At 43.9% G+C, this 26,839-nt stretch overlaps 1 protein-coding gene across 3 annotated transcripts in view; it reads left to right on the top strand.

Moving 5' to 3' along the window:
• The window catches only part of GNAL (G protein subunit alpha L), a 201,081-nt gene that overhangs the window by 126,181 nt on the left and 48,061 nt on the right, over nucleotides 1-26,839 (top strand). For all 3 annotated transcript variants that reach the window (XM_025364963.1, XM_025364966.1, XM_025364965.1), the window contains one exon: nucleotides 16,473-16,570. In XM_025364963.1, coding sequence (XP_025220748.1) covers nucleotides 16,473-16,570 — 98 coding nt within the window. The remainder of the gene's footprint in view (nucleotides 1-16,472; nucleotides 16,571-26,839) is intronic.

The raw sequence follows: 26,839 nt of genomic DNA on the forward strand, positions 1-26,839 counted from the left end.
CTCACTGCAAACTCGGCCTCTCGGGTACACGCCATTCTCCCACCCCAGCCTCCTGCGTAGCTGGGACTACAGGCGCCCGCCACCATGCCCGGCTAATTTTTTGTATTTTTAGTAGAGACGGGATTTCACCATGTTAGCCAGGATGGTCTCGATCTCCTGACCTCGTGATCCGCCCGTCTCGGCCTCCCAAAGTTCTGGGATTACAGGCGTGAGCCACCGCGCCTGGCCAAATGTTCCAAAATTGATGGTGGTGATGAAGGCAGAACTCTACAGATATTCTAGAGACCATTGAATTCTACACTTAAGATTGTTGAATTGTATGGTATATACACTGTATTTCAATAAAACTGTGACATAAAAAATTAGAAAGAGGCTGAGGTGGGTGGATCACTTGAGGCCAGGAATTGGAGACCAGCCTGGCCAACATGGCAAAACCCCATCTCTACTAAAAATACAAAAAATAGCGAGGCGTGGTGGTGCACACCTGTAATCCCAGCTACTCAAGAGGCTAACGCACGAGAATCGCTGGAGCCCGCAAGACAAAGGTTGCAGTGAGCCAAGATCAAGCCAGTGCACTCCAGTCTGGGCAACAGAGTGAGACTCTGTCTCAAAAAAAAAAAAAAAAAGAAGGAAAATGTAAAACTTGAAATAAGAGTCCAAGAACTAGAAGAAATCTTTAAGATTATCTGTGCAAACCACAAGCATAGAATTACAAGGTGTCTGAATTTATTTGGACAATATTCTTTCCCTTTTATGTCAGTTGTTTGTTGACAGACTCACAGCTACTACAGAATTACAGAGAGGCTCAGTGACTGCCTTTGAAATCTTTTCTTTTGTATGTATGTGGAAATCGTAATCCCCTCATACCTTTAAGCTAGTACAGGTGTTGAGCCTCCTGTAGCCCCTAAGTTCCCCAGAGCTAGGGGCTGCACCTTCTCAGAACAAAAGCCCAATAGAACAAGAACCCTTGGCTGGGTGTGGTGGCTCACGTCTATTAATGTCAGCACTCTGGGAGGTGGAGACAGGTGAGCTCAGAAATTGTCAGGACCAGCCTGGACAACACAGCGAGAACCTGTCTCTACCAAAAATACAAAAAAATAGCCAGGGCTGGTGGTGTGCGCCTGTGGTCCCAGCTACTCAGGAGGCTGAGGTGGGAGGATGTCTTGAGGCCAAAGGGGCAGAGGTTGCCGTAAGCCGAGATCGCATCACTACGCTCCAGCCTGAGTGACAGAGTGAGATCCTATCTCAAAAAAAACCCTTGTTTGTTCCCGATGAGGACACTATCAGCTAATTTTATGGTGTTGGGTACACGTACACCTGCCCATTGATAACAGAGATCACAGGCCTGCACACTGCCTGGCAGGTGTGAGCTGTTGGTCCCAGTGGGGCTGAATGTGGCTGGACCGGTCCCAGCTCATCACCTGGAAAATTCAGCCCAGAGCCTGCAGGGAGGGGCTGTCCAGTGGCGGGTCACTCCATCCCCTTCCCGCACAGAGGAGTGAGGCTCGGTTTACAGCATGCCAGCCGCTCAGGTGCATCTCACGTTGTTTATGGCAGTATTCTCCTGCCCCTTTTCTTCCCTGTGGCAGATTTTTCCTAGTCATCTGTTGTCTTTCTGTCCCATCCAGCCTGGCTCTAAGTGCATTGGCCTGGACGGGTCCCATTTTCTTGGGCCTTTCTGAAGGGTCTGAAGGCTGAGAGCAAATCCAGGAATCTGTGAATATGGCTGAAGCTCAGTTCTGAGTGCAGTGTCCTTGGGCCGCCCCCCACACCCCGCCGTGCTTATGATCTGAGCACAGCTCCCCCCGCAGCTCAGAACCTGTGCCCGCTTCTCTCTTCTGCACCAGGACCTCATGTGATGCTCTCCACATGCAGGTGTTCTGTAGACGTTTGTAGAATTTCCTTTCCTTACCCTGTGTTCCTCCCCCGCCCCACCACTGAAATCCGGGCCTTGCCACATTTCCCAAAAGCCACAATGCCACATTCCTGGGTCCTTGCACCCAAAGCCGCCAAAGGAGCCTCCCAGACCATCCCACAGCCCCAGCACAGCCCTCCCTGTGGCTGATCGCCACACTCTCGACTGCCCTGCGGCTGTGCTTGTCCTCCCTGACGTCACATCCCCGCACCCCCACGTGATTCTCCTTTGTCTTTCCAGCCCCTTTCACCTTGTCCTCCTGCCCCTCGCCCCTCACAGACTCTCCTTTCTGCCCCACCCACCTTCCCCTGTGAGCTGTGAACTGGTCAGTCCTAGTCTTAGCACCAGCCTCTGCCCAGGAATGCTGGGTTATCCCTTGGGACAGGCGAGGAAACTGTTAGCTGTCAGCAGTCGGAGCTAAAAACCCACCCACCCCAGCCGGAATTCGAACTCCAGCACTCAGATACCAAAATCTGTGCTCAAATTGCCGAAAACATTATTTCATGCCTTCTCATTAGAAACTGTGTGTTTTACACTAAAATTTTCCAACAGAAAAATATATTTAATTCTATAGTCACTGTCAGCAAGAATATAGCAAGCCCCCCTTCACAAATATTTGCTTTAAATTTAACCTTGTTCCCCACAAAAAGGGATCTCCATTCTTCATTTTGCTTCTCAACAGGTAAGACTGAGAGGATACAGAGTGACTAAAAAGACCAAGAATAAGAGTAATACCCTAAAATGTTATATAATTCAAGCTTGATGTTCCAAGGAGAATTTTTGTCAGATAACTTAAGAGGCTTGTCTGGAAGCAAAGACTAAAGTCGTGATTCTTTGAGTCTTTTTTCCCTGATGAAAATACCTAATTATTTTATTTCTGTTCCCACACAAATAAGTTTCTCTTGTGAGTCTCTTTGGCATGCTCCAAGTGCACAGCTTTCTTAGAGAATTAGGATTTTACAGAGAGAATCTTAGGTCTATGAGTGGGAGTATTGTGAAGAGAAAAGAAGTCAAAAGCTAAAAAATTAATTTTGTGGGAGAAAAAAATACTTGAGGAAAATTCTAGGTTCCATCACTGGAGATTGAATTTGTTTAATTCTGTACTGTGGGTCATGGATCTGATTACTTAAAACTTTATACTTTTCACAGTTGTTTTGTGAGATTATAATTTGGAAATAAAAGGTAGTGTCCCTAGACAAATCTTAAAATACCTTTGAAAAAATCAGTAAAAGCAGTAGAAACCCTGCAACTGGCCCTGGGGGGCTGTGAAGGTCGCTTGGCTTCATCCTCCTATACTTGGGAACCCGCAGGGAATTCTGATTCTGCCCCAGGCCTCAAGGATCTTGAGAGAATTAATATGTGAAATTAGCAAGTTTGCAGGACGCAGGAACAAATACAGAGATCAATTGTATTTCTGGGCACTAGAAATGAAAAAACTCTGAAAAATTACATTTATAAAACATGAACATTAAAAATAACATTCAAGCTGGGTGCGGTGGCTCACACCTGTAATCCCAGCACTTTGGGAGGCCAAGTCGGGCGGATCACCTGAGGTCAGGAGTTGTTGACCAAGACCAGCCTGGTCAACATGGTGAAACCCCGTCTGTACTAAAAATACAAAAATTAGCTGGGCGTGGTGGCACACGCCTGTAGTCCCAGCTACTCAGGAGGGTGAGGCAAGAGAATCACTTGAACCTGGGAGGCGGAGGTTGCAGTGAGCCGAGATCGCACCACCGCACTCCAGCCTGGATGACAGAGCAAGACTCCGTCTCAAAAAAAAAAAAAAAAAATTAATAAATAAATAACATCCAAAAAAGTTTGGGAAAAAATTTAACAAAAGATGTAAAAAATCTATATGCTGAAAACTACAAAACATTATTGAGATAATTTAAGTAAGACAAGTAGGCCAGGTGTGGTGGCTCACACCTGTAATCCCAACACTTTGGGAGGCCAAGGCAGGTAGGTCACAAGGTCAGGAGTTCGAGACCAGCCTGGCCAACATGCTGAAACCCCATCTCTATTAAAGATACAAAAAATTACTCGAGCATGGTGGCACACGCCTGTAATCCCAGCTACTCGGAAGGCTGAGGCAGGAGAATTGGTGGAACCTGGGAGGCGGAGGTTGCAGTGAGCCGAGATTGCACTATTACACTCCAGCCTGGGCGACAGGGCGAGACTCCATCTAAAAAGAAAAAAAAAAAAAACAAGACATAAGTAGAGAAATAACATGTTCAATTATGTTCATGGATTACACAACTCATTAAGGTGGTAGTTCTCCTCAAAGTGACCTATAGATTCAATGTAATCCCAATCAAAATACCAACAGGCTTTTTTATAAAACTTGACAAGCGAATTCTAAAATTTATGCAAAAATTCAAAAGACTTAGAGGCTTGTCTGGAAGCAAGACTAAAGTGGTGATTCTTTGAATCTTTTTTCCCTGCTGAAAATACCTAATTATTTTATTAGAATAGCCGAAACAATGTTAGAAGAGGAGAACAAAGTTGGAGAAGTTGGAACTGCCTAATTTGAAGACTTACGAGAAAGCCGCAATAATCAAGACAGTATAGAGTTAGCATGAGGAGAGAGTTAGAGATCAGTGGAACAGAATTGAGAATTCAGAAATAGATCCGCCTTCGTATGGTCCATTTTAAGAGAGATGTCAAGTGCAGTGGCATGTGCCTATGGTCCTGGCTACTCAGGAGGCTGACATGGGAGGATGGCTTGAGCCCAGGAGCTCAAGGCTGCAGCAAGCTGTAATTGCACCACTGCACTCCAGCCTGGGCAACAGAGTAAGACACCGTGTCTAAAACAAATTTAAAATTTAAAAACATTTAAAAAGAGAGAGAGAGGTACTAAGGATTCAAGGGAAAAAGGATAGTCTTTTCTCTAAATGTTCGGGAGAAGCTGGATGTCCCTATGGAAAAAAAGTGAATATTGACCCTTTCCTTATACCATACCAAAAAATTAATTCACATGGATTGTAGGCCTAAATGTAAGAGGTGAAAACTATAAACTTCAAGAAAAAAAAAATGGAAGAAATATTTTTAACTAAGTGATAGGCAAATATTTCTTTGATAGAACACAAAAAAAAGGATAAACTCTAAAAGAAAAAATGGATTAATTGGACATCAAAATTTAAAACACTGTTCATCAGGCACAGAAAAACACCGGGCCGGGCGCGGTGGTTCACGCCTGGAATCCCAGCACTATGGGAGGCTGAGGCGGGTGGATCACCTAAGAACAGGAGTTCAAGACCAGTCTGACCAACATGGTGAAACCGCATCTCTATTAAAAATACAAAAAATTACCCGGGCATTGTGGCAGGCACCTGTAATCCCAGCTACTTGGGAGGCTGAGGCAGGGGAATTGCTTGAACCTGGGAGGCAGAGGCTGCAGTGACTAGAGATCATTCCATTGCACTTCAGCTGGGGCAACAGAGCAAGACTCTGTCTCCAAAAAAAAAAAGAAAAGAAAAAGAAAAAGAAAAAATGAAAAACAAAACACCATATGGTCTTATCATATATGGTGTCTTTAAAAGTTGATCTTGGCCAGGTGCAGTGACTCACATCTGTAATCCCAGCAGTTCGGGAGGCCAAAGCAGGTGGATCACTTGAGGTCAGGAGTTGGGAACCAGCCTGACCAACATGGCGAAATGCTGTCTATACTAAAAATACAAAATTAGCTGGGCATGAGGTGGCACATGCCTGTAATCCCAGCTACTTGGGAGGCTGAGGCAGGAGAATCACTTGAGTTTGGGAAACAGAGGTTGCAGTGAACCGAGATCACACCACTGCACTCCATCCTGGGCAATAAGAGTGAAACTCCATCTCAAAAAAAAAAAAAAAAAGAAGTTGATCTCATAGAAGTAGAGAGCAGAATAGTGGTTACCAGAGGTTGGAGAGGGGAAAGTAGAGGAGAGGGAATTGGAAGAAGCTGATCAATGGGTACAAAGTTACAGTTAGACATGAAGAATAAGTTTGGGCGTTCTATTACACAGTAAAGTGACTATAGCAAATAATAATGTAGTGTATATTTCAAGTTAGCCAGAAGAGCAGACTTTGAATATTATCACCCCAAAGAAATGGTAAATATTTAAAGCGATAGATATAGTAATTACCCAGATTTGATCATTATATGATGTATAGACGCATTGAAACACCACATTATACCCCATAAATATGAAGTTATTATATGTCAATTATGTATTAGTCCATTCTGTATATATTTCTTTATAGTCACTGCTATAAAGAAATAGCTGAGAACTGTGTAATTTATGAAGAAAAGAGGTTTACTTGACTCATGGTTCTGCAGGCTGTACAGGAAGCAAAGCGGCTTCTGCTTCTGAGGAGCCCTCAGGAAACTTAGAATCATGGCGGAAGGCGAAGGAGAAGCAGGCATGTCTTACCTGGCCACAGCAGGGGAAAGAGAGAAGCAGGGAGGTGCTACACACTTTTAAACAAGCAGCTGTCACGAGCACTAAGTCAGCGAGGGGAAGTCCGCCCACACGATCCGGTCATCTCCCACCAGGCCCCACCTCCAACACTGGGGATTACAATTCAACACGAGATTTGGGCTAAGACACAGTTCCAAACCATATCAGATTATATATTTTTTAATGTTTTAAATAAAAAAATAAACTTTGCTCATCAAAAACTACTTCAGGGCTGGGCGCGGTGGCTCAAGCCTGTAATCCCAGCACTTTGGGAGGCCGAGACGGGCGGATCACGAGGTCAGGAGATCGAGACCATCCTGCCTAACACGGTGAAACCCCGTCTCTACTAAAAACTACAAAAAACTAGCCGGGCGAGGTGGCGGGCGCCTGTAGTCCCAGCTACTCGGGAGGCTGAGGCAGGAGAATGGCGTAAACCCGGGAGGCGGAGCTTGCAGTGAGCTGAGATCCGGCCACTGCACTCCAGCCTGGGCGACAGAGCGAGACTCCGTCTCAAAAAAAAAAAAAAAAAAAAAAAACTACTTCAGAAAAATAAAATGCAAATTTTGGGAGAAAATATTTGCAAAACCTGTAACTGATAAAGGATTTTAATCCAGACTATTTGCTGTAATCTCTTACTTTTATTTTTAAAAACTCAATAATAAGAAAACAGTTGTTGAGCCCACAATTTCATAAAAGATAGCCAATGTAATTCCTCATTAGGGAAATGCACACTAAAACCACAGTGAGATACCACTACATGCCCACTGGAATAATTAAAATTAAGAAGACAGACAAAGCCGAGCATTGGTGAGGATGTGGAAATACTAAAACCCCTAAACATTGCCCTTGACAATATAAAATGGTGCAACCACCATGGAAAACAATTTGGCAATTTTTAAAACTTAAACATTCACTTACCATAAAACCCTGCAATTCTCATCCTGCCCAAAAGAAATAAAAATAAATGTCCATACAAAGACTTTTACACAATTATTCCTAGTAGCATTATTCACAATAGTCAAAAACTGGAAATAGGCCGGGCGCGGTGGCTCAAGCCTGTAATCCCAGCACTTTGGGAGGCCGAGACGGGCGGATCACGAGGTCAGGAGATCGAGACCATCCTGGCTAACACGGTGAAACCCCGTCTCTACTAAAAAGTACAAAAAACTAGCCGGGCGAGGTGGCGGCGCCTGTAGTCCCAGCTACTTGGGAGGCTGAGGCAGGAGAATGGCGTGAACCCGGGAGGCGGAGCTTGCAGTGAGCTGAGATCCGGCCACTGCACTCCAGCCCGGGCGACAGAGCGAGACTCCGTCTCAAAAAAAAAAAAAAAAAAAAAAAAAAAAACTGGAAATAACCCAAATGCCCATCAGCTGGTGAATGGATAAACAAAACATGATATATCCATACTATGGACTAGAACTCAGCAATATTTTTATTTTTTATTTATTTAATTTTTTTGAGATTGAGTCTTGATCTGTCACCCAGGCTGGAGTGCAGTAGCGCAATCTCGGCTCACTGCAGCCTCTGCCTCCCAGGTTCAAGCGATTCTCAAGCGACAGGTGAAACTCTGTCTCTACTAAAAATATGAAAATTAGCTGGGCCTGATGGTGGGCACCTGTAATCCCAGCTACTCAGGAGGCTGAGGCAGGAGAATCTCTTGAACCTGGGAGGCGGAAGTTGCAGTGAGCCAAGATCATGCCACTGCACTCCAACCTGGGCAACAGAGAGAGACTCTGTCTCAAAAAAAAAAAAAAAGGAACAAACTGTTAATGTACATAACAAAGCGTGATGAATTGCAAAAATGTGCTAAGTGAAAGAAGCCAGTCACAAAAGACTAGTTTTATTCACATGAAGTTTCTAGAAAAGGCAAAACTATAGAGACAGAAGGAACTGAGTGGTGGTTGGGGCCTGGGGTGGTGGCAGGGCTTGGCTCTGAAGGAGGATGAGGCACCTGTCGTGTGATAGAGAAATTCTAAAACCTGGGTGTTGGTGGTTGCATGACTTTATAAATGGGTGAATTTATGGCATATATAGTATACCTCAAAAAGTTGTTTACACATAACACTAAGAATAATTGAAGTAGGCTAAGTCCTAAGGGAAAAATAGATGTGTGGGGTATATTGTAAATTTGTACTTATTCTTACTGGTCTCTTATACCCAAGGAACTGCTATTGGCCAGAGAACAGGGAAGCCAGCCAGCCTCAGAGCATGCTTTTGAATCCAGGTTTGACCACTTTCTTAGTCAAGTGAACTTAAGCAATGATGAAGTATGCGCGGTGGTTCTCATGTTGTCACTGAATTACCTGCACAGCAGGATTGTTTGAGATAAAAGAGACCTTGTACCTAAGGCTCTCAGAACATTGCCTGGGCACTCAGTAAATGCTAAGGTAAATGTTAACCTCATGTTGTTGCTGCTTAGTTGTTGAACTTGTTGCCTTGGCAGTCACGCTTCTTGCTAGGAAAGATGCTTTCCCCTCAGGAACTGCAAAGGCTTTTTAATTGGCTTGTTTTCGTGGAGTTTTCTTTTTTGTTTTTGTTTTGTTTTGTTTTGTTCTGTTTTTTGAGACTTGCTCTGTCATCCAGGCTGGAGTTCTTTGCTCACTGCAACCTCCACCTCCTGGGTTCAAGTGATTCTCCTGCCTCAGCCTACCAAGTAGCTGGGATTGCAGGTGCGTGCCTCGACACCGGGCTAATTTTTGTATTTTTAGTAGAGACGGGTTTCCACCATGTTGGCCAGGCTGGTCTCGAACTCCTGGGCTCAGGTGATCCGCCCGCCTCAGCCTCCTAAAGTGTTGGGATTACAGACGTGAGCCACCACGTGCAGCCCATTTGTGGAGGGTTTTTTAACACAGTTTCTGAAAACTGTTCCTCAATAGAATTTTAGATACACTGGCCAGGCACTGTGCTTCATGCCTGTAATCCCAGCACTTTGGGAGGCTGAGGCAGGCAGATCACTTGAGGCCAGCCTGGCCAATGTGGCAAAACCCCATCTCTACTAAAAATTTTTAAAAAAGAAAAAAATTAGCTGGGTGTGGTGGCTCCTGCCTGTAGTCCCAGCTACTCAGGAACCTGAGGCACGAGAATGGCTTGAACCCAGGAGGCAGAGGAGAATTTTAGATAAACTGTGTAACATTAAATTTCAGGATGGACAGAAATTATACAAAACAAAATCATAGTGTTATAACACTGTAAAATAAAATAACAGATCAGTCATGATAGATCCTATACAGACTTTTAACTTGATATTCACAAGATATCTGAAAAAAGAAACAACAGATACCTATTAGCTCATTATTTTATCCAAGGGATAAATTTGAGTAGGTGTATTTTAAATGAAAAAGACGTGAACTCGAGTTTTTAAAAATTCCTTTTAAATGGATACTGTCGTGAAACTGCCTATTTCTAAGGCTCATGTGACTACAATGGTGGGCATTATTCACTAGGCTCCCTTAAAAGATTACGTTAAACAACTGTGTGTGCTTCCACTTGATCCAGAAAAGATGATTTAGTGCTGCTCACAAAGTTACAAGTTAATAAAGCAACTGAAAATGTGCGAGGATGAAGCTAGGAACTGGGAGAGTGAGTTTTGTGGAACCACCGTGAAGTTACGGCTCAGTGTATCTGACAGAAGCCTTCACACGGGCCGAGACACACCCTGAATCTTGGTTTCTAAGCTTTCACGCAATCAACTCAGTGACATAAATGAAAGCAGTAGGAAAGTCACAGGATCCACGGATTAAAAATGAATAATAAAATGTAAAAAGCAGTTGCTTGAGAAATGCAAGAGTATTTCCGACACTAAAATTAGTAGTATTTTTCATAAGTCGCCCTAGAAAGAATATTGTGCGAGCATTGGGAACATTTTCATACTCAACCCAGGGATGAGGTCCACTAGCCCACAGGGCAGGGCTCCATGTGGACCACCGGCCACCCACAGCACGGCGAGTGGGAGCAGGGTAGCCTGACGGCACAGCCGCCAGACAGACGGCACCACACTCACATCAAGTGATGGGAAATAGCCCTTTGATTTTTATTTCAAAATGAAAAGTGTATCCCAAATGTCAGCGTAACCAAAAAGTCATTTTATTGTGTTATGTTAGCACAGAAATTATGCAAGAAATGTTATTCTTACACTTCTTATTGTCATTTGTTTGTTTGCATTTTAAAGTAATTAAGAAGAATTTAAAAGCAAAAAATGTTTTTTTCCTCATCTGAGAATTCCATGTTATCTTTGAGTATACTTTCAATATAAAAGTAGTTGTAGATAGCAATATCAGAAGGAAAATGTTGGCAGTGTGAAATGGAGTCATTACATACTTTAATTTTTTAAATTTTAAATGTTGATTTAAAAATCAAAATTGTACTTCGAAATTTTAAAGCCTTACTTTTAAAAAATAGGTTTAAATTTGGTATCATTATTTTTATTTTATATAACTGAAATCCCTTTGAATAAAAATAACAAATATTCACATATATCAGTCAGTTGCTAAAAATATGAAGATCACATGGCAATTCTCATATTCAGTAATACAGAAAAAATTAAGAAACGTAATTTATTTTCTTTATGTTTTCAGTTTTTATATACCCTCAGATGTCAAAAACAGGTTACATTTTACTGTGAATTACTCTTTTCAGACACATATACAAAAAAATACCTGAAATTATTTTTATTTAGTATTATTCATCTTAGTTGCTAATGTAGACATACTAAAATTATTCTTCATATTAATTTCTCAGTTGTTTTTTAAAATGTATGAGATCTCTATGGAAGGGAAAAAACTAGAGCCTGTGAATTAAAATGACAGCAGACAAATTAACAGGAGCAAAGACATACAAGTTTCATTGTTTTTAATTTTATATGCACAGGGGCGTCGCAGAAAAGAAGTGAAACATGCAAAAAAAAAAAAAGTTACATACCGTTTTAACAAAGGGTGACAAATTGTGGAAGAAGTGACTACAAATGAAAGGGGATTTGGGCTCCTAGGGTTGATATAATTGTGAGAAAGGGCTATTTTAGTAAGGTTTACTTATGCAGACTCAACCTGGTGACAGCTCTCTGTCCCTGCGATAAAGGTCACTCTTCTCATCCTAGTACATGGTGGGGGATATTTATGCTCTTTTTTAGGCAGAAAGGGGGAGAGCAGACAGCTCTTCTTTTATCTGTTGTTTCTCTGTTGCCTTCAGCTCAAAATAATCAATATGCCAGTATGACATAAATGGGGTGGCGTATTTTGATTCCTATCAGAATCCTAGCCTAGCTCTGAACTAATGTTTAATTATACCTTAAGAAGCTGCACTGGCTGGCTAAATATTTAATGACTTCACAGAATCCTTTTCTATGTGTTTGTGTATGTATTTTTTAGTTGAGATAGTGGTATTACGGCTATTTTTTAAAAGTCCTTATGTTTTAGAAATAATGTTGAAATAACATGATATGGTGCCTTATAAATAAAATATTTGTTTCAAAATAATAAAGGCAGGGTAAAAAGGGATGAGATATGGATAAAAAGAAATTGACCATGTGTTGATAAATGTGGAACCTGAGTAATGGGTACCTGGAGATTCATTCTCTCTATTTTTATAAGTTTGAAAGTTTTCCATGTAAAACATTGAAGTAACAATGGCAACAGCAGCCTTGGAATTCACCATGAAGTTTTTAGAACCCTTTAAAAAGTAAATATGTGGAATCGTGGGGACTTAGCTGTATGCTAGCCCAACATGTCTACCCATGAGGAAGCTGAAGTGAAGAGAGATTGTTGCGCTTTTGTGTTTCTTCAATGTTATCTAAATCATCTACTTAAAAATCACAGTGCCTACCATCCCTGTTTCACTCTTGCTATCAACACATGCTCCAGAAATTCTGTCTTGATTCTTGGTTCAAGCAGTTCTCAGCAATTCTCTCAGGCTTCAGCTCAGACCTAGAATTTAGTCCCCTATAAAGCAGTTCCAGTCCTCACCAGTGAATCTTACCAACCACAGGACATTAAGGCTTATCCCATGAGCGGAATTTACACTTGGCATCTTTGCGGTGTACTTGTGAATCGCGGAAGGACCACAGAAGTTACTGAGCTTTGCAGACCTGCGGGAATCCTCATGAGTGTCTTGTGTTGCTTTAACAAGGTACCCTTGTACGAGATCCCCTGTACTTTATCCAGTGAAGAGTGGATTTTCTAAAATAGTGGTTTTAAAGAAACCCAGTAGAAAACAAAAGAATAGAAAATGATTTGGCCGGGCGCGGTGGCTCAAGCCTGTAATCCCAGCACTTTGGGAGGCCGAGACGGGCGGATCACGAGGTCAGGAGATCGAGACCATCCTGGCTAACACGGTGAAACCCCATCTCTACTAAAAAATACAAAAAACTAGCCGGGCGAGGTGACGGGCGCCTGTAGTCCCAGCTACTCGGGAGGCTGAGGCAGGAGAATGGCGGGAACCCGGGAGGCGGAGCTTGCAGTGAGCTGAGATGCGGCCACTGCACTCCAGCCTGGGTGACAGAGCCAGACTCTGTCTCAAAAAAAAAAAAAAAAAAAAAAAAGAAAATGATTTAATATATATAATAAAAGGTGGTAGTATGCATAGTGGTTAAAAACACAGGCAGTGGAATATATCCTGCCATTACCCGCTGTGTGCCCTTGGGTGGATTGCTTAACTTCTCTGAGCACAGCGATAACAGCCACCTCTTCCAGCTTTGTGAGAGTTAAAGACGATCATGTGATAAAGTGCTGTGTGCACAGTACCCTCGACAAAATAAGAACTACCTAAGAACTATTTTAAATAGGGGTTATTATGTAAGGCCCTTACTGTGACATGCAGGAAATTAACGCAAAATGAGAAAGGGTATTGCGAAGGAAATGAGAAAACAGCAGGAGCCAAGCCTGAAGGAAGAAGCTGAGGCCTGGGGGCGCTGAGAATCCCAGCCCCGCTGGGCAGGGCCTCCAAGCTGGGGAGCTGCGGGGGTGCGCTGTTTGCAGAGGCAGGTGGGGCGGTGATGCTGATGTTTCTGCAGGAGGGAGCCGGGAGGTCCCTGAGCAGGGCCCAGTAAATGCTTCGGGGCTAGAATACCTCCCCTCTACAGCTCACCATGGGCTGAAGTACAGACCTCCCGCCTCCCTGCAGCGCACATCCGCCCTCTGGCGAGACCAGGCCGGCATCCAGCGTGGCCCGGAGGCCAGAACGCGCCCAGGCCATGGCCGCCCCTCCGTGGGCCTCCGTTTCTCGGGTGCTAAGTGAGTCGAAAAGCAAGGGCGTCTGATGGGAGCCTCAGTTTCTCCTCCGCCTGCCAGGAGGTCCTGTGCGTGCAGAGCGGCGGATGCATGTGGCAGCGCAGGCGCGGGGCGAGGGCGGCTCCGGAGAGGCCCAGGGGCTCAGCGCGCCTGGCTTTCCACAGGCCGGCTTCGGGCTTCTACTCAAGACCGGGTTTCTCAGGCGGGGCGTGGTGTGCGCGCCTGTGGAATCATTTGCGCCTAGAGTTCGAGACCAGCCTGGGCAACATTGTGAGACCTCCCTCCCCACCCCGCACCACCACCGCTAAATCTCTAAACAAACAAACGAACAAATTAGCTGGATATTGTGGTACACACCTGTCGTCCCCACTGCTCGGGAGGCTGAGGGCAGAGGAACACTTGAGCCCAGGAGTTGGAGACCAGCTTGGGCAGCATGGTAAAACCCCGTCTCTAGGAAAATACAAAAATTAGCCGGGCGTGGTGGCACGCGCCTGTAGTCCTAGCTACTTGGGAGGCTGAGGCAGGAGGATTGTTTGAGCCCAGGAGGTCGAGGCTGCAGTGAACCGAGATTGCACCACTGCACTCCAGCTTGCGAGACGGGGCAGAGTGAGACCACGTCTCAAAAAATAAAAATTAAAAATAAAAAAGATCAATTTCTCAACCCCCTCACTGACCTCTAGCCACATGCCTGTTAGCTCTGGGGTCAGCACCGTGTGGGGCTTACTTCCATGGCTGGTTGGGTAGTAGGGTGACCACACGACCGCACCCCACGCGGTTTGGAGCCCTTTCCGCCTTGCAGGGCCTGGAGCAATATTGTTTTTCTTTTTTTTTTTTTTTTTTTGGCCAAGTTTAGATTAATTACTCCAGTCTTGGTCGTTTTTTAAATTGCATTTGGAAACCTACTATAGTGAATAATTATTATGTGAACCTTTTTAAAATCTGGTATCTGTGGTTCCTGTGTTTGAGTAAATCCAGTTAAATTTGTTTTCATGTAGCGTGAGTCTATAGTTTTTGTATCTTATGCGTCTGTCGTGTCCAGAGAAATCAGGTACCCAGAGCTGGCAACTGGAAGATCCATCACCATGAGGCAGCGGTGTCACTGTCTCCATGGCCATCTTGATAACGGCATAATGCAGGATTGATCTTTACACGTGTGTGTGTGAAGTGTAAGTGTATGGACTTGGATGGCTCTTCGAAGGAAATTTTTTAAGGAAGCCTACAAACTCCCTTACTGGGTTAATGGGAGCATCAGAGGAAGATTCCAGAAGGAAACATAAACCTAGGGAAACAAGATGATAACTGAGAGGTTTAGCCACCCCCTTCAGGGGGAAAATGTCTCTTTTTTTGTCAACTGGGAACCATTTGGGTTTGTCGATAATGGTGACGGACAGATATAGATACAGACTATGCCATAACTTACAAGATCGTCCCTGAGACTGTGAAATCAGAATTGGGTTTTCTGAACGCTAATAAAGCCTACACTCTGGATGTCTCACTTCTACTCCCCTTCCAAGGATTTATACCTAATTTTGTATTCATCGTTTTGCATCTCTTTTTTCAAAGAGAGCCTTCCAAATTGTGAGCATTAAACCCCTCACAGTGCTTGGATCCACCTTTGTATGGAATTGTGAGTCGTTAAGAAAAAGTGCCAGTCCTTCTGCTTTTCCTGCAAAGAATCCGTGTCGATTCCTAGAAATGTGTCAGCTGATAAGCATGAAGGAGGAGTCCCTGGGACAGGCTATGGAGCCTGAGAACCCTGAAGATCAAAGGCAGGCAAATAACTGCCATGGGCAGGGTGTGAATGTCCCCACAAAGTGTTTTGTGAACACTTACAGAACTCCTTTGTTTAGCTACTAATGTAGTCATTTGCTTCCATCGCCCTTTTGGGTGATATTACCAATATGAATTCATAAGCCTTTCATTTACTTTTGAGATGAAAAACATTCTTTCGGAGCATCTTACTTGCCATAATAATAGGTGAAGTTGAGCACATTGACCTCATGGCTCTGGAATGAACGAAAAATCACAATTCACACTTAACTCCTAGTTTTTTTTTTAAATGAAAAAAGAAATAAATTATCATCCCCAAAGTCTGTGGTTTTTAAAGTTCCTTTTTTATGTACCTGATACATCTGGGCCAAATTTAATCCATCTACTCAACCATGTCCATTCCTAATCATAACTCACATAGAAAACGTAAAAGACAGAAGTTAAGACAAAACTTGTCCTGATAATATGCATTCTTTTTCATGGCTGAGATGGCAGTTCAACAAGTTAAGTTACTGAATACTAAATACTTTAGAATTATGCTGTTAATTGTATTTATAGTTAATGTATGATATTAACTTTGACATAATTTGCATTTTGGGGGACTTTCCAGAATGATAAAACTATTTTGAGCCAGGCGCGGTGGCTCACGCCTGTAATCCCAACACTTTGGGAGGCTGAGGCAGGCGAATCACTTGAGGTCAGGAGTTCGAGACCAGCCTGGCCAACATGGTGAAGCCCCATCTCTACTAAAGATACAAAAATTAACCAGTCACAGTGGCACGCGCCTATAATCCCAACTTCTCAGGAGGCTGAGACAGGAGAGTCGCTTGAACCTGGGAGGCAGAGGTTGCGGTGAGCCAAGATCGCGCCACTGCACTCCAGCCTGGGTGACAGAGCGAGACTCTGTCTCAAGAAAAAAAATATATATTTTGCAATTTGACTTGAGTAATGATAATATGCATGCATTTTTTATCACACTAAACATAGAGTTGGTGCATTTTACTATGTAGACTTCCACAAGGAAAATCTGAATGCTACTTGCAAAAAAAAGTTTTTGCAGTTTCTTTTTCCTTTTAACTTTTTAAAAGGTGATTATACATTTTTTTTTTAATTTGTAACTCTTTTAAACTTTAGGAATTCTTTGACCATGTGAAAAAGCTTTGGGACGATGAAGGAGTGAAGGCATGCTTTGAGAGATCCAATGAATACCAGCTGATTGACTGTGCACAATAGTAAGTTGTGTCCTGTACAAGTTACAGGGCCCTTTGAAGAATATGATTGCATGAATGATTATGCTGCCTTCTCAGTACTTCTGAAGTTTCTTGCGTGCAAGGAATGAATAATTAACCGTTTATGACAGAAATCGACTTTTAAAATGAGACATGTTTAGTAGATGGAAAATTGAAAATCCAGTGAGAATCAACATTTCTGAGAACCCAAAAGTTTTGTTCATTTTGTCCTGATTGTTGTTTTCAGTTCTCTTCATTTTTTGACTTTTATGTAGAGCTATATGCATATCGGTAAGTTAAAGTGAACTTACATAGTTATTGTTATGTTTTGATTTTGGAGCAGGGGCCTCAAATTAAATTTTAAAATAATACGAACCTTGTGATCAAGGCCAGGCTCTTAAAGTAATGGGATCATTCTGTACACATTAGAAGTATACCAGAAAGCCGGGCCCAGTGGCTCACACCTGTAATCGCAGCACTTTGGGAGGCCAAGGCAGGTGGATCATCTGAGGTCAGGAGTTCGAGACCAGCCTGGCCAACATGGTGAAACCCCGTCTCTACTAAAAATACAAAAAATTAGCTAGGCGTGGTGGTGGGTGCCTGTAATCCCAGCTACTCGGGAGGCTGAGGCAGGACAATCACTTGAACCTGGGAGGCGGAGGTTGCAGTGAGCCAAGATTGCACCACTGCACTCCAGCCTGGGCAACAGAGTGAGACTCTATCTCAAAAAAAAAAAAAAAAAAAGGAAAAGGATACTGGTGCCAGGGCTGGTTCATTGTTTTTCCCTGAGACACTTACTTTTCCATTTCGTTTTGCTGTGTTAGATATATTCTATTACTATTAGAAAATAATGGTCCCTAGAACAGTGTGAAATTGTTAAGAAGTTCTAGATATGTTTGCTGTTTTGATAATTAAAAATTGTATTTGACTAGTTGTTTTATGTAACTCTGTGGATAGCAAGAAATGAAATATTTTACATTTTAAATCTCTAAACTCTAAAAATTCATAGACATGGAAGAGATTCCATAGCATAAAATCTGGGAATTCACAGTGTTTGGAACCAGTCAGTGGAGCTGCATTGTGCATGTTTATTCCCAGGAGGGAGTGGTTGTGTTGGCCCAAGCTCCTGCTTACTAGGTTCTACATCCAGTCAGCATTCCCCATGGGATGGGTCGGAAGCACCCAGCAAAGCCCAGAGAGCCAGGCTCCAAGGGGCCCATGGCAAGGGCCAGAGGAGGAGGAGGAGGAGGAGGAGGAGAAGACACTAAGCATGGGTGGGGAAAGGAAGAGTGGCCATAAAGAAGTGAGGGAGGTCAGTGGGGTCAGACAGCCCCAGGGCTGCTGAAGACCACAGCAAGGAACTTGGGTCATCTTTCAGCTACAGCGACCTGCCATCCCAGCCATCGGCTCTAAGCGTGAGGTTGTCAGGGAGAATAGAATGTAGAAGGCAGAGACCCTGTGAGGTGCCTTGGGTTGGGCCAGGGTAGCCATACAGGTGAGTGCTGGAAGCTGAAGGGGCAGAACTAGCTGGTGGACTTAATGAGGGAGGTGGAGGAAAGGGATCCAGGAGGGAACAGGGTGAACCACTGTGCCATTTACTGCAATGGGGACATCTAGGAGACTTAGGGAAGAGATCCAGCTCTGCTTTGGAGAAGCTGAGTTTGAGATGCCAAATGGAGAGCCATGTGGAGACATCAAGCAGTCAGTCTGTTGTCGGAGCCTGGAGCTCGGAAGAGAAGCAGATGGCCCCGGTGTACCGGTCATCAGCTGCTGACGGTATGCAGAGCCTGGGAATGCAGAGCACACGAGGAGTGCCCGCAGAGAGGAGAGGACCCTGGGCCTGAGAAAGTTCAGCTTCAGACGAGGAAGGGCCTCATAGCACATCTAGAAGAGAGGGAGTACCCAGCAGAGGGCCCAGGTCGTCCAGGCCAGGCGCTGGAGAGACCCGGAAGGAGGAGGGCTGATGCTCCTAGTAAGATTGTACTTAACCTCCTTCTTACCTTGTCCAAGGACAGGACGTCCCACGTTCGGTCTGCTGGCATGTGGTGAGCACGCTTGGCAAGGCAAAGCATAGTAAAGCATCAAGAATGGAGCGTACACCTGCTGCAAACGCCCTCAGAGGACCATAGAAAGGGTTAGCTACCTCCATTATACGCTTCTTAAAGAAAGTATTTACTCACGAAAAGTTTTAATTACTGAAAAAAGTATTTAAAATGTCCTGGCCAGGCGCAGTGGCTCATGCCTGTAATCCCAGCACTTTGGGAGGCCGAGGAGGGTGGATCACCTGAGGTCAGGAGTTCAAGACCTGCCTGGCCAACATGGTGAAAACCTCGTCTCTACTAAAAATACAGAAATTAGCTGGGTATGGTGCTGGACACTTGTAAACCCAGCTACTCGGGAGGCTGAAGCAGGATAATCGCTTAAACCCGGGAGACGGAGGTGGCAGTGAGCCGAGATCGCACACCTGTACTCCAGCCTGAGTGACAGAGCAAGGCTCGTCTCAAAAAAATAAAAATTTAAAAATTTAAAATGTCCTATTTCCTGCCTTGCACGACAAGTCCTTCAAGATTTTCCCTAAATAATGTTTTTAAATTGGCCCCGCCCTTTCGTTTACGTTTGTGACTACAGTTCTGTGGTTGCTCTCATGTTATTTGGTTGCATTTGGCTCGGATGTGGGAGTTTGGAAAGGCTCTCAGTGGAACTCCAATGCAGTCTGAGCAGCCCTGGGAGGACTGCAGGTGCTGAAAAGGCCTTTTATCTTTTCCTCTTACTCTCACTCCCTCTTTCTGCAATATTTCAATCGTTAAATAGTCACTTAAGGCACAACAGAAGCTGGGCATGGTGGCAAATGCCTGTGGTCCCAGCTGCTGAGGAGGCTGAGCTGGGAGGATCTCTTGAGCCCAGGAGTTCAAGGCTGCCATGAGCTATCATTGTGCCACACACTGCAGCCTGGGCAACAGAGAGAGACCCTGTGTCAAAAATAAAAAGACACAACAGAATTGTATGTTCAACACACAGTGCTTTAGGAGTGGGAAGAATATACCAGGAAAATGCTAGCAACTGGAATTTCTAAAGCAGTTCTTAATAATGTTAAAATTCATACACCGCTGCATTTGAAGTTGTTGTGGAATATGCATTCTATCATCCTTTTTCAGTATTTCAGTATCTATGGACAAAGACTGGCCTTGGAGAACACCACAGGTCTGCTCAATGTCACATTAGAAATTTATCTGTTGTAAAAAAAAAAAAAAAAATGGACAAGTTATTCCCGCATCACCATAGTGATATAATTAATAATTTGATTTAAAATAGAATATGGGAAAATAAATCATGGAAAAAGAAATGGTGTGAACTTGACAATAGGGAGATCAGAATTCAGATTCTGGCCCCACCCCCGACCACTGTGTGAGACTTTGGGCAAATTACTTTTATGGGAAAATTAACAGGATCTATTCTTATACAGTTGTGGGATTAAATAAGTAGACATCCAAAGTCCTCAAAATAGTGCCTGGCACTTAGTAAGCACTAGGTAAGTGTTATCTCTTGCTAGAATGTGACTGATAAAGAAACTGACACCCAGAGAGGTGCCTACGATCACAGTTTCCCAGGAACAGATGAGACCACAGCCAAAATCTGCTATTTCTTTTAGATTTATTCTTTCAAATGACAGAAAGCCACAGATAAAAACTGCCTTGTGAGCGAGGCCCTGGGGCCCAGGCCAAGACTCCCTTCCAGGCTTGTCAGGAATAAAACACCTTTAGCCAAAGCCTCTGTTCCAGCTTTCTGAACCCTGGGCCTGACAGAATTACAGAAACCAGTTCCCCCTTGAGGCCTCACTATCCTAGGCTAATTGTAAGCAATTTAGCTTGTTTCACCCATTTTAATACATATGGGAATCATGTTGGAGCAATAATGTTTGCATCCTAATAACTATCTTGTTTTTCCTCTAGGGTCAGATTCTGGGATTGAGGGATGAGGGATTTCAAAAACAAGTGACATTTCAGTAAATCTGTTAGACCAATGTAGGACTGCCATATTGTTTTACTTTGCCAAATAAGATGTTAGAAAAACTACAGGCTGCTTCCATCTCCCACCACCGTCACTTCATAAAATAAAGGACATTTCGAAACAGGCCAATAACAGGACGTGACTCAGAGTGCAGTCCTCGGACCACGAGACTGTGTGTATTGTTCAGCCCACTAGGTTTTGAATTCTCCAGGGAATGTGTCTTATTCATATTTAAATGCCCAGCTCCTAGGTGGGTGTTCTTGTATAAAGTCAATGCTCAGTCAATAGGCGCGGTAGCTCACGCCTGTAATCCCAGCACTTTGGGAGGCCGAGGTGGGTGGATCACTTGAGGTCAGGAATTCGAGACCAACCTGACAAACATGGTGAAACCCCGTCTCTACTAAAAATACAAAAATTAGCTGGGCATGGTGGTGCACACCTGTAATTCCAGCTACTCAGGAGGCTGAGGCAGGAGAATCGCTTGAACCTAGGAGGCAGAGGTTGCAGCGAGCAGAAGTCACTGCACTCCAGCCTGGGCAAAAGAGCAAGACTCGGTCTCAAAAAATAAATAAATACATAAAGTCAGTGCTCAGTCAGTGCTGTCTGAAATACATGAGTTGGCCAAAGAAGAGCTGGTATTTGATGTGTTATTGACGGGAAAAGCCAACCCTTGACTCCTTGATGGGTCCACACACACTCGCCTTTCCCCATGCTGTGATTGCCACTATTCCTGCGTGTTTTCCGTTTTCTTTATACCTGAATGGCTCTTGGGAAAGCTCTGACTTAAATCTTGGTGTGACACTAAGTCAGTGTGTTACCTTGCTCAACAGAATTGCATCTTTCTTTTTTTTTTTTCTTCTGAGACGGAGTTTCGCTCTTGTTGCCCAGGCTGGAGTTCAATGGCACAATCTTGGCTCACTGCAACCTCCGCCTCCCGGGTTCAAGCGATTCTCCTGCCTCAGCCTCAGAATTGCATCTTGAACCCTAGTGCTTATGAAGAAGGTAATAATTCTAAGACCTCTTAAAGTCATTTCTTCCGTGGCAGGAGTCATGGGAGTCTTCTGGGCTTCTCAGTGATGCTGAAATTGTTAGGGCCTCAGGAGGCCAAGCTGCCAATTAAGAGAATCCAGGAGTTCCTCCAAAGGTTCAACATTGAAATACCCAGGAATCCCACTCCTAGGTGTAAACCCAAGAGAATTAAAAACATACCTCCACACAAAAACTGGTAGATGGATGTTCATAGCAATATTTGTCATCATAACTAAAAGGCAAAAACAACCCAAATGTTCATCAAATGAAGAATGTATAGACAAAATGTGATTACATCCACACAGTGGAATATTACTCGGCAATGAAAAGGAATAAAATACTGACACATGCTACAACATGGATGAGCCTTGAAAACATCACACTAAGTGAAAGAAATAAGACATAAAAAAGACACATATTATATGATTACATGTGTGTGAAATGACTAGAATAGGTAAATCTACAGAGACAGAAGTCAAGTAGTGGTTTCTAGGGGCTGGGGAGAGGGGGGACTTAAGAGTGACTGCTAATGGATGGAGGGTTTCTCTTTGGGATAATGAGTAAGTTCTGGAATTGGATAGTGGTGATGGTTGCACAGTTTTGTGGATATATTGAAACCACAGAATTGCATACATCAAAATGATGAGTTTTGTCTTATTTGAAATTATATGTTATTTAAAAAAAACGATGAGAGAGGGAAGAATCCAGGGCAGGAAAAGCAATGGGAGCTCGGTGGTCAGGCCTGGCCATGGGCACGGTCTAGTGGAGGACTTATGTGAAGACAGAGATGCTGCCTCATCCTTTAGGCCTCCTTGGTGAGTCAGGGGTCCTCTTCTGAAGTCCAGGTTAAGGTCCGAATATGGGTTTATAAGGCCTGCTTCTTCATACTTGGCCCACCGAAAACACGTGACCCCACACACTCTCTCCAAGCCTGCAAATGTGTGTGCAGATAAGGACCTCCAAAACTGTAAAGCACCCATGGCATAAAAAAGTCTAAGGCTGTGAAGATCTGTGTTGTGCTGCTGGGCATGCAAGGAATGGAAACTTACTAAGTGACTTCAAGAAAAGGGGTTTTTCTTTCCTGAGGATCTGGAAGCTGGTATTGAGCCAGAGGCCCTATGGGGAAAAGTATTCTGTTCTTGCCTTCAGGCGTTTCAACTTTGTCATCCCTGTTTATTCCACTCGTACCTTGTCCACTGCGTAACGTGCAGGTGAATTCCAGAGGGAGCAGGGGAGATGGGTTTTGCTAAGGCCAGGCCAATTCCTACCTAGCCTTGTGCCCTCGAACAGGCCCACTGGCCAGTTGCTGGGGCTCACTTGACCCAGTCGGTGGCCGTTTGTGTGTCCCTGAGCAGGTGCTGTGGTGAGGCAGAGCCAGCCAGGTGGCACTGACCAGCTGCAGGACTGATGTGTTATGAGAATAATTATTATCACTGAGCTTTAAATATTGTGTTTTCTGTAAAAATGAGTGTCCTTGAAGCATTGAGCAAGCTGTGCAAATTACCAGAGATTATATTTTATACTGAATTTCCCAGTTCCTACTGTGAAAATTTAAAAACAACCTCCACTGAATTATCCCTCAAAATGCATTTCCTCTAAGTCCTAATACTAAGTGATTATGTAACCATGGAAACGGTTATTTTGGGAGAAAGAAAATCAGAAAGAATTGGATCTGTAGCATAGCTTTATAAAATCGGACTTTGCTTAATGGAACTTCCAACTGCACAGCTCACGGAGTAGGTTCTTAGGCTCAGTGCGACACAGGATAAGCTCCTTTAGGGCTACATCCATTTCAGTCATTGGTTTTTGAATTTTCTAAGGAGAGACACCATCCCAGAAAAAAAGAAAAGAGCAGCGAAAAAAGTCAAGTGATTTTTCTGCTGCAGTCCCAGATCTGTTTTCTGTCACCTTTCAGGAGTTTTCTTGACCCCATTGGCCCTCTTTGGCACTCATTTGATCCTATGACTGTCAAGTCCTGAAGTACTCAGCTCTCAGGACAATCTGGAAATTATTAGCACAAATGAAGTTTCAACTTCAAAGTTAAGTTTTTGCAAAAAACGAAAGGAATTGGCCAGGGGCGGTGGCTCACACCCATAATCCCAGCATTTTGGGAGGCCTAGGTGGGCAAATCACCTGAGGTCAGAAGTCTGAGACCAGCCCGGCCAACATGGTGAAACCCCATCTCTACTAAAATTACAAAAATTAGCCGGGCGTGGTGGTACATGCGCCTTTAATCCCAGCTACTCAGGAGGCTGAGGCAGGAGAATCGCTTGAATCTGGGAGGTGGAGGTTTCAGTGAGCTGAGACCACGCCACTGCACTCCAGTCTGGGTGACAAGAGTGAAACGCCGTCTCAAAATAAATAAATAAATAAAAATTTTAAAAAATAAGATGAAAGAAACTATAATTTTAAAATATGCATATTACTGTATATACTGTTGAACCTATTAAATATATAGCAGCCACCTGGATGTTTATACATGTTCTTCTTACCTCTCATTTTGATCTCTATATCTAGCCAAATTTATTTCAGATTTTTTTTTTTTTTTTTTTTTGAGTCATTCGGTCACCCAGGCTGGATTGCAGTGGCATGATCTCCACTCACTGCAACCCCAGCCTCCCGGGTTCAGGAGATTCTCCCGCCTCAGCCTCCCTAGTAGCTGGGATCACAGGGGCCTGCCACCACTCCTGGCTAATTTTTGTATTTTTAGTAGAGATGAGGTTTTACCATATTGGCCGGGCTGGTCTCGAACTCCTGACCCAAGTGATCTGCCCACCGTGGCCTCCCAAAGTGCTGGTGTTGCAGGCATGAGCCACTGCACCCGGCCTCTCAGATTTGCTTCCTAGAGCTACAAAATTGGAAATGTTCCTGCTTATGGGCACTACAATAACATTTACTTTAGCTATAAAAAATAAACGTAGCAGCAAGGACTAGGTAGGTAGAGCAGATGCCTCCGCGTGTGGCCATCAGGCCCTGTTACCTGCTTCTTTCGCTCTCCTCTGGGAACCCTTGCCCTGAGGTATCCAGAAGAAAATTTTTAGTGGGATTACCACAAATGTCTTTGTGTGTAAAGACTGTTTTTTTTTTTTTTTTTTTTTTTTTTTTGAGACGGAGTCTCGCTCTGTCGCCCAGGCTGGAGTGCAGTGACGCGATCTCAGCTCACTGCAAGCTCCGCCTCCCGGGTTCACGCCATTCTCCTGCCTCAGCCTCCCGAGTAGCTGGGACTACAGGCGCCCGCCGCCTCGCCCGGCTAGTTTTTTGTATTTTTTAGTAGAGACGGGGTTTCACCGGGTTAGCCAGGATGGTCTCGATCTCCTGACCTCGGGATCTGCCCGTCTCGGCCTCCCAAAGTGCTGGGATTACAGGCTTGAGCCACCGCGCCCGGCCGTAAAGACTGTTTTTTAAAAATCTCAGAAAATCTACTTTTTTGAGTAGAGAACTGCGGTGGCTTCCCATTCCTTATCTAACGTAACCCTCAGACTTCCTATACAGAAAGGATGCCTGGAACAGGATGGGGCTCAGGGCCTGTCCTCTGCCCAGCATGTACATACGTCACAGGAATCTCTGATGACATTCGCCATTCACCGTACAAAATCCTAGATTCATGGCGTGAAAATCAGGACCTTCAAACTATAAAATAAAAATCACATTTTTGATGCCTTAGAGGTGGATTTTTCAGTATTTCTTAGAAATGGAATGCTTTGTCACACGGAACTGTATGGAATGCCAGTAGCAAAGAGGGAAAAGGCGAGTCCCCTGGCTTAGCAGGCAGTGAGGAGCCGGAGCCCTTGTATTCGCTTCTGGCCTGCTGCTCTGTGGCCCCTCTGTTGCCTCCAAATGTGAGGCTCCACAGGGTGCGGTGTAAAAACTGGTGCCAGTTCTCAAAATTCCTACCAGCAGAACCAAATGCAATTTATAGCCAGTGCCAAAGCAAAGTGGTATTTCATTAAAATAAATACATGAAACCAAAGTGAACATTTAATAAAATCAAATTGAGTTTACATATTCACATTTGTAACGTTTACTTATTATAAACAAACCAGAAGATCTCTACGGCTATGTTGGTAAGAACAAAATTGGAATTCAGTGGTCTTAGATGACGGTTGAGTTTTTCGCTAGACTCAACATCCAGCTTATTCCTGCTGGGGAGGGGCGTGTGGGAACATCCTGACATGCGCAGATGAGTTGTTGCAAATGGTAGCAAAAGTGGGGTCTTTTGTTAAGGTTGCCTTGTAATCACAAGAAACATTTAAAGTTAAATGATGTAGAAATGTGAAAAGGAGAATCATAAGAAATTTTCTTCTGGCTGGGCACAGTGGCTCACGCCTGTAATTCCAGCACTTTGGGAGGCCAAGGTGGGAGGATCACTTGAGCCCAGGAGTTTGAGACCAGCCTGGGTCTCTAGTATCCACCAAAAAAAAAAAATGCCCCCAAAAATTGGCAGTGGGGTGGTGTGTACCTGTAGTCCCAGCTACTTGGGTGGCTGAGACAGGAGGATGGCTTGAGCCTTGGAGTTTGAGGCTACAGTGAGCCAAGACCGTGCCACGGCACTCCAGCCAGGACAACAGAGTGAGACCCTGTCTCAAAAAACAAAGAAATTTTCTTCCAAGTTGAATTCTTAACAGGCTCTAACAGCTCTTCACATTCTTTAACACAAATGTGACATCTGATAAACGTTATATTGATAGCGTCGGGTTATGGATTACGTTGTCCCCTGTGAGAACATGACAGTTGCTGTGTAAGGAGAGCTTGGGCCCTGCAGGTGAGCCCCAGCTCAAGTGGCCTTGGGTAAAGCAGGGTGTGCATCCTCTGTGCCTCTTAGGGACTTGCTTCTCCCATTAGACTACTCAACAGGTGCTGCATTGTCTACAAAAATGACCAGAACCTCCTTCCAAGCAACACATTTGAAAGAAGTTGAAAATACGTGCATAATATTTTTATAGGAATTTGAGCTACACAGATAGATGCATCTTTTCAAAACTCAGCAGATATACACTTAAGATTTGTGTTTCATTGGACATACATTTTACATTGAAAGAAAAAACCGTGAACAAACATTGATTCTTAGATAACAACCTGTGAGCTGCAGTATTTCGGAGGTAGTGGACTGCTGTCTTCCCTTTTTTTGAAATGCATGAAAAATAAAATGGGTTGAGGAATGGATAAATGGATAGATCTATGATTTTTTTTTTAAAGTACAGTAAGACGAAGCTGGGCACAGTGGTGTGTGCCTGT

Source organism: Theropithecus gelada, chromosome 18 (genome assembly GCF_003255815.1).
Source record: "Theropithecus gelada isolate Dixy chromosome 18, Tgel_1.0, whole genome shotgun sequence".
In the NCBI taxonomy this organism is placed as follows: domain Eukaryota; kingdom Metazoa; phylum Chordata; class Mammalia; order Primates; family Cercopithecidae; genus Theropithecus; species Theropithecus gelada.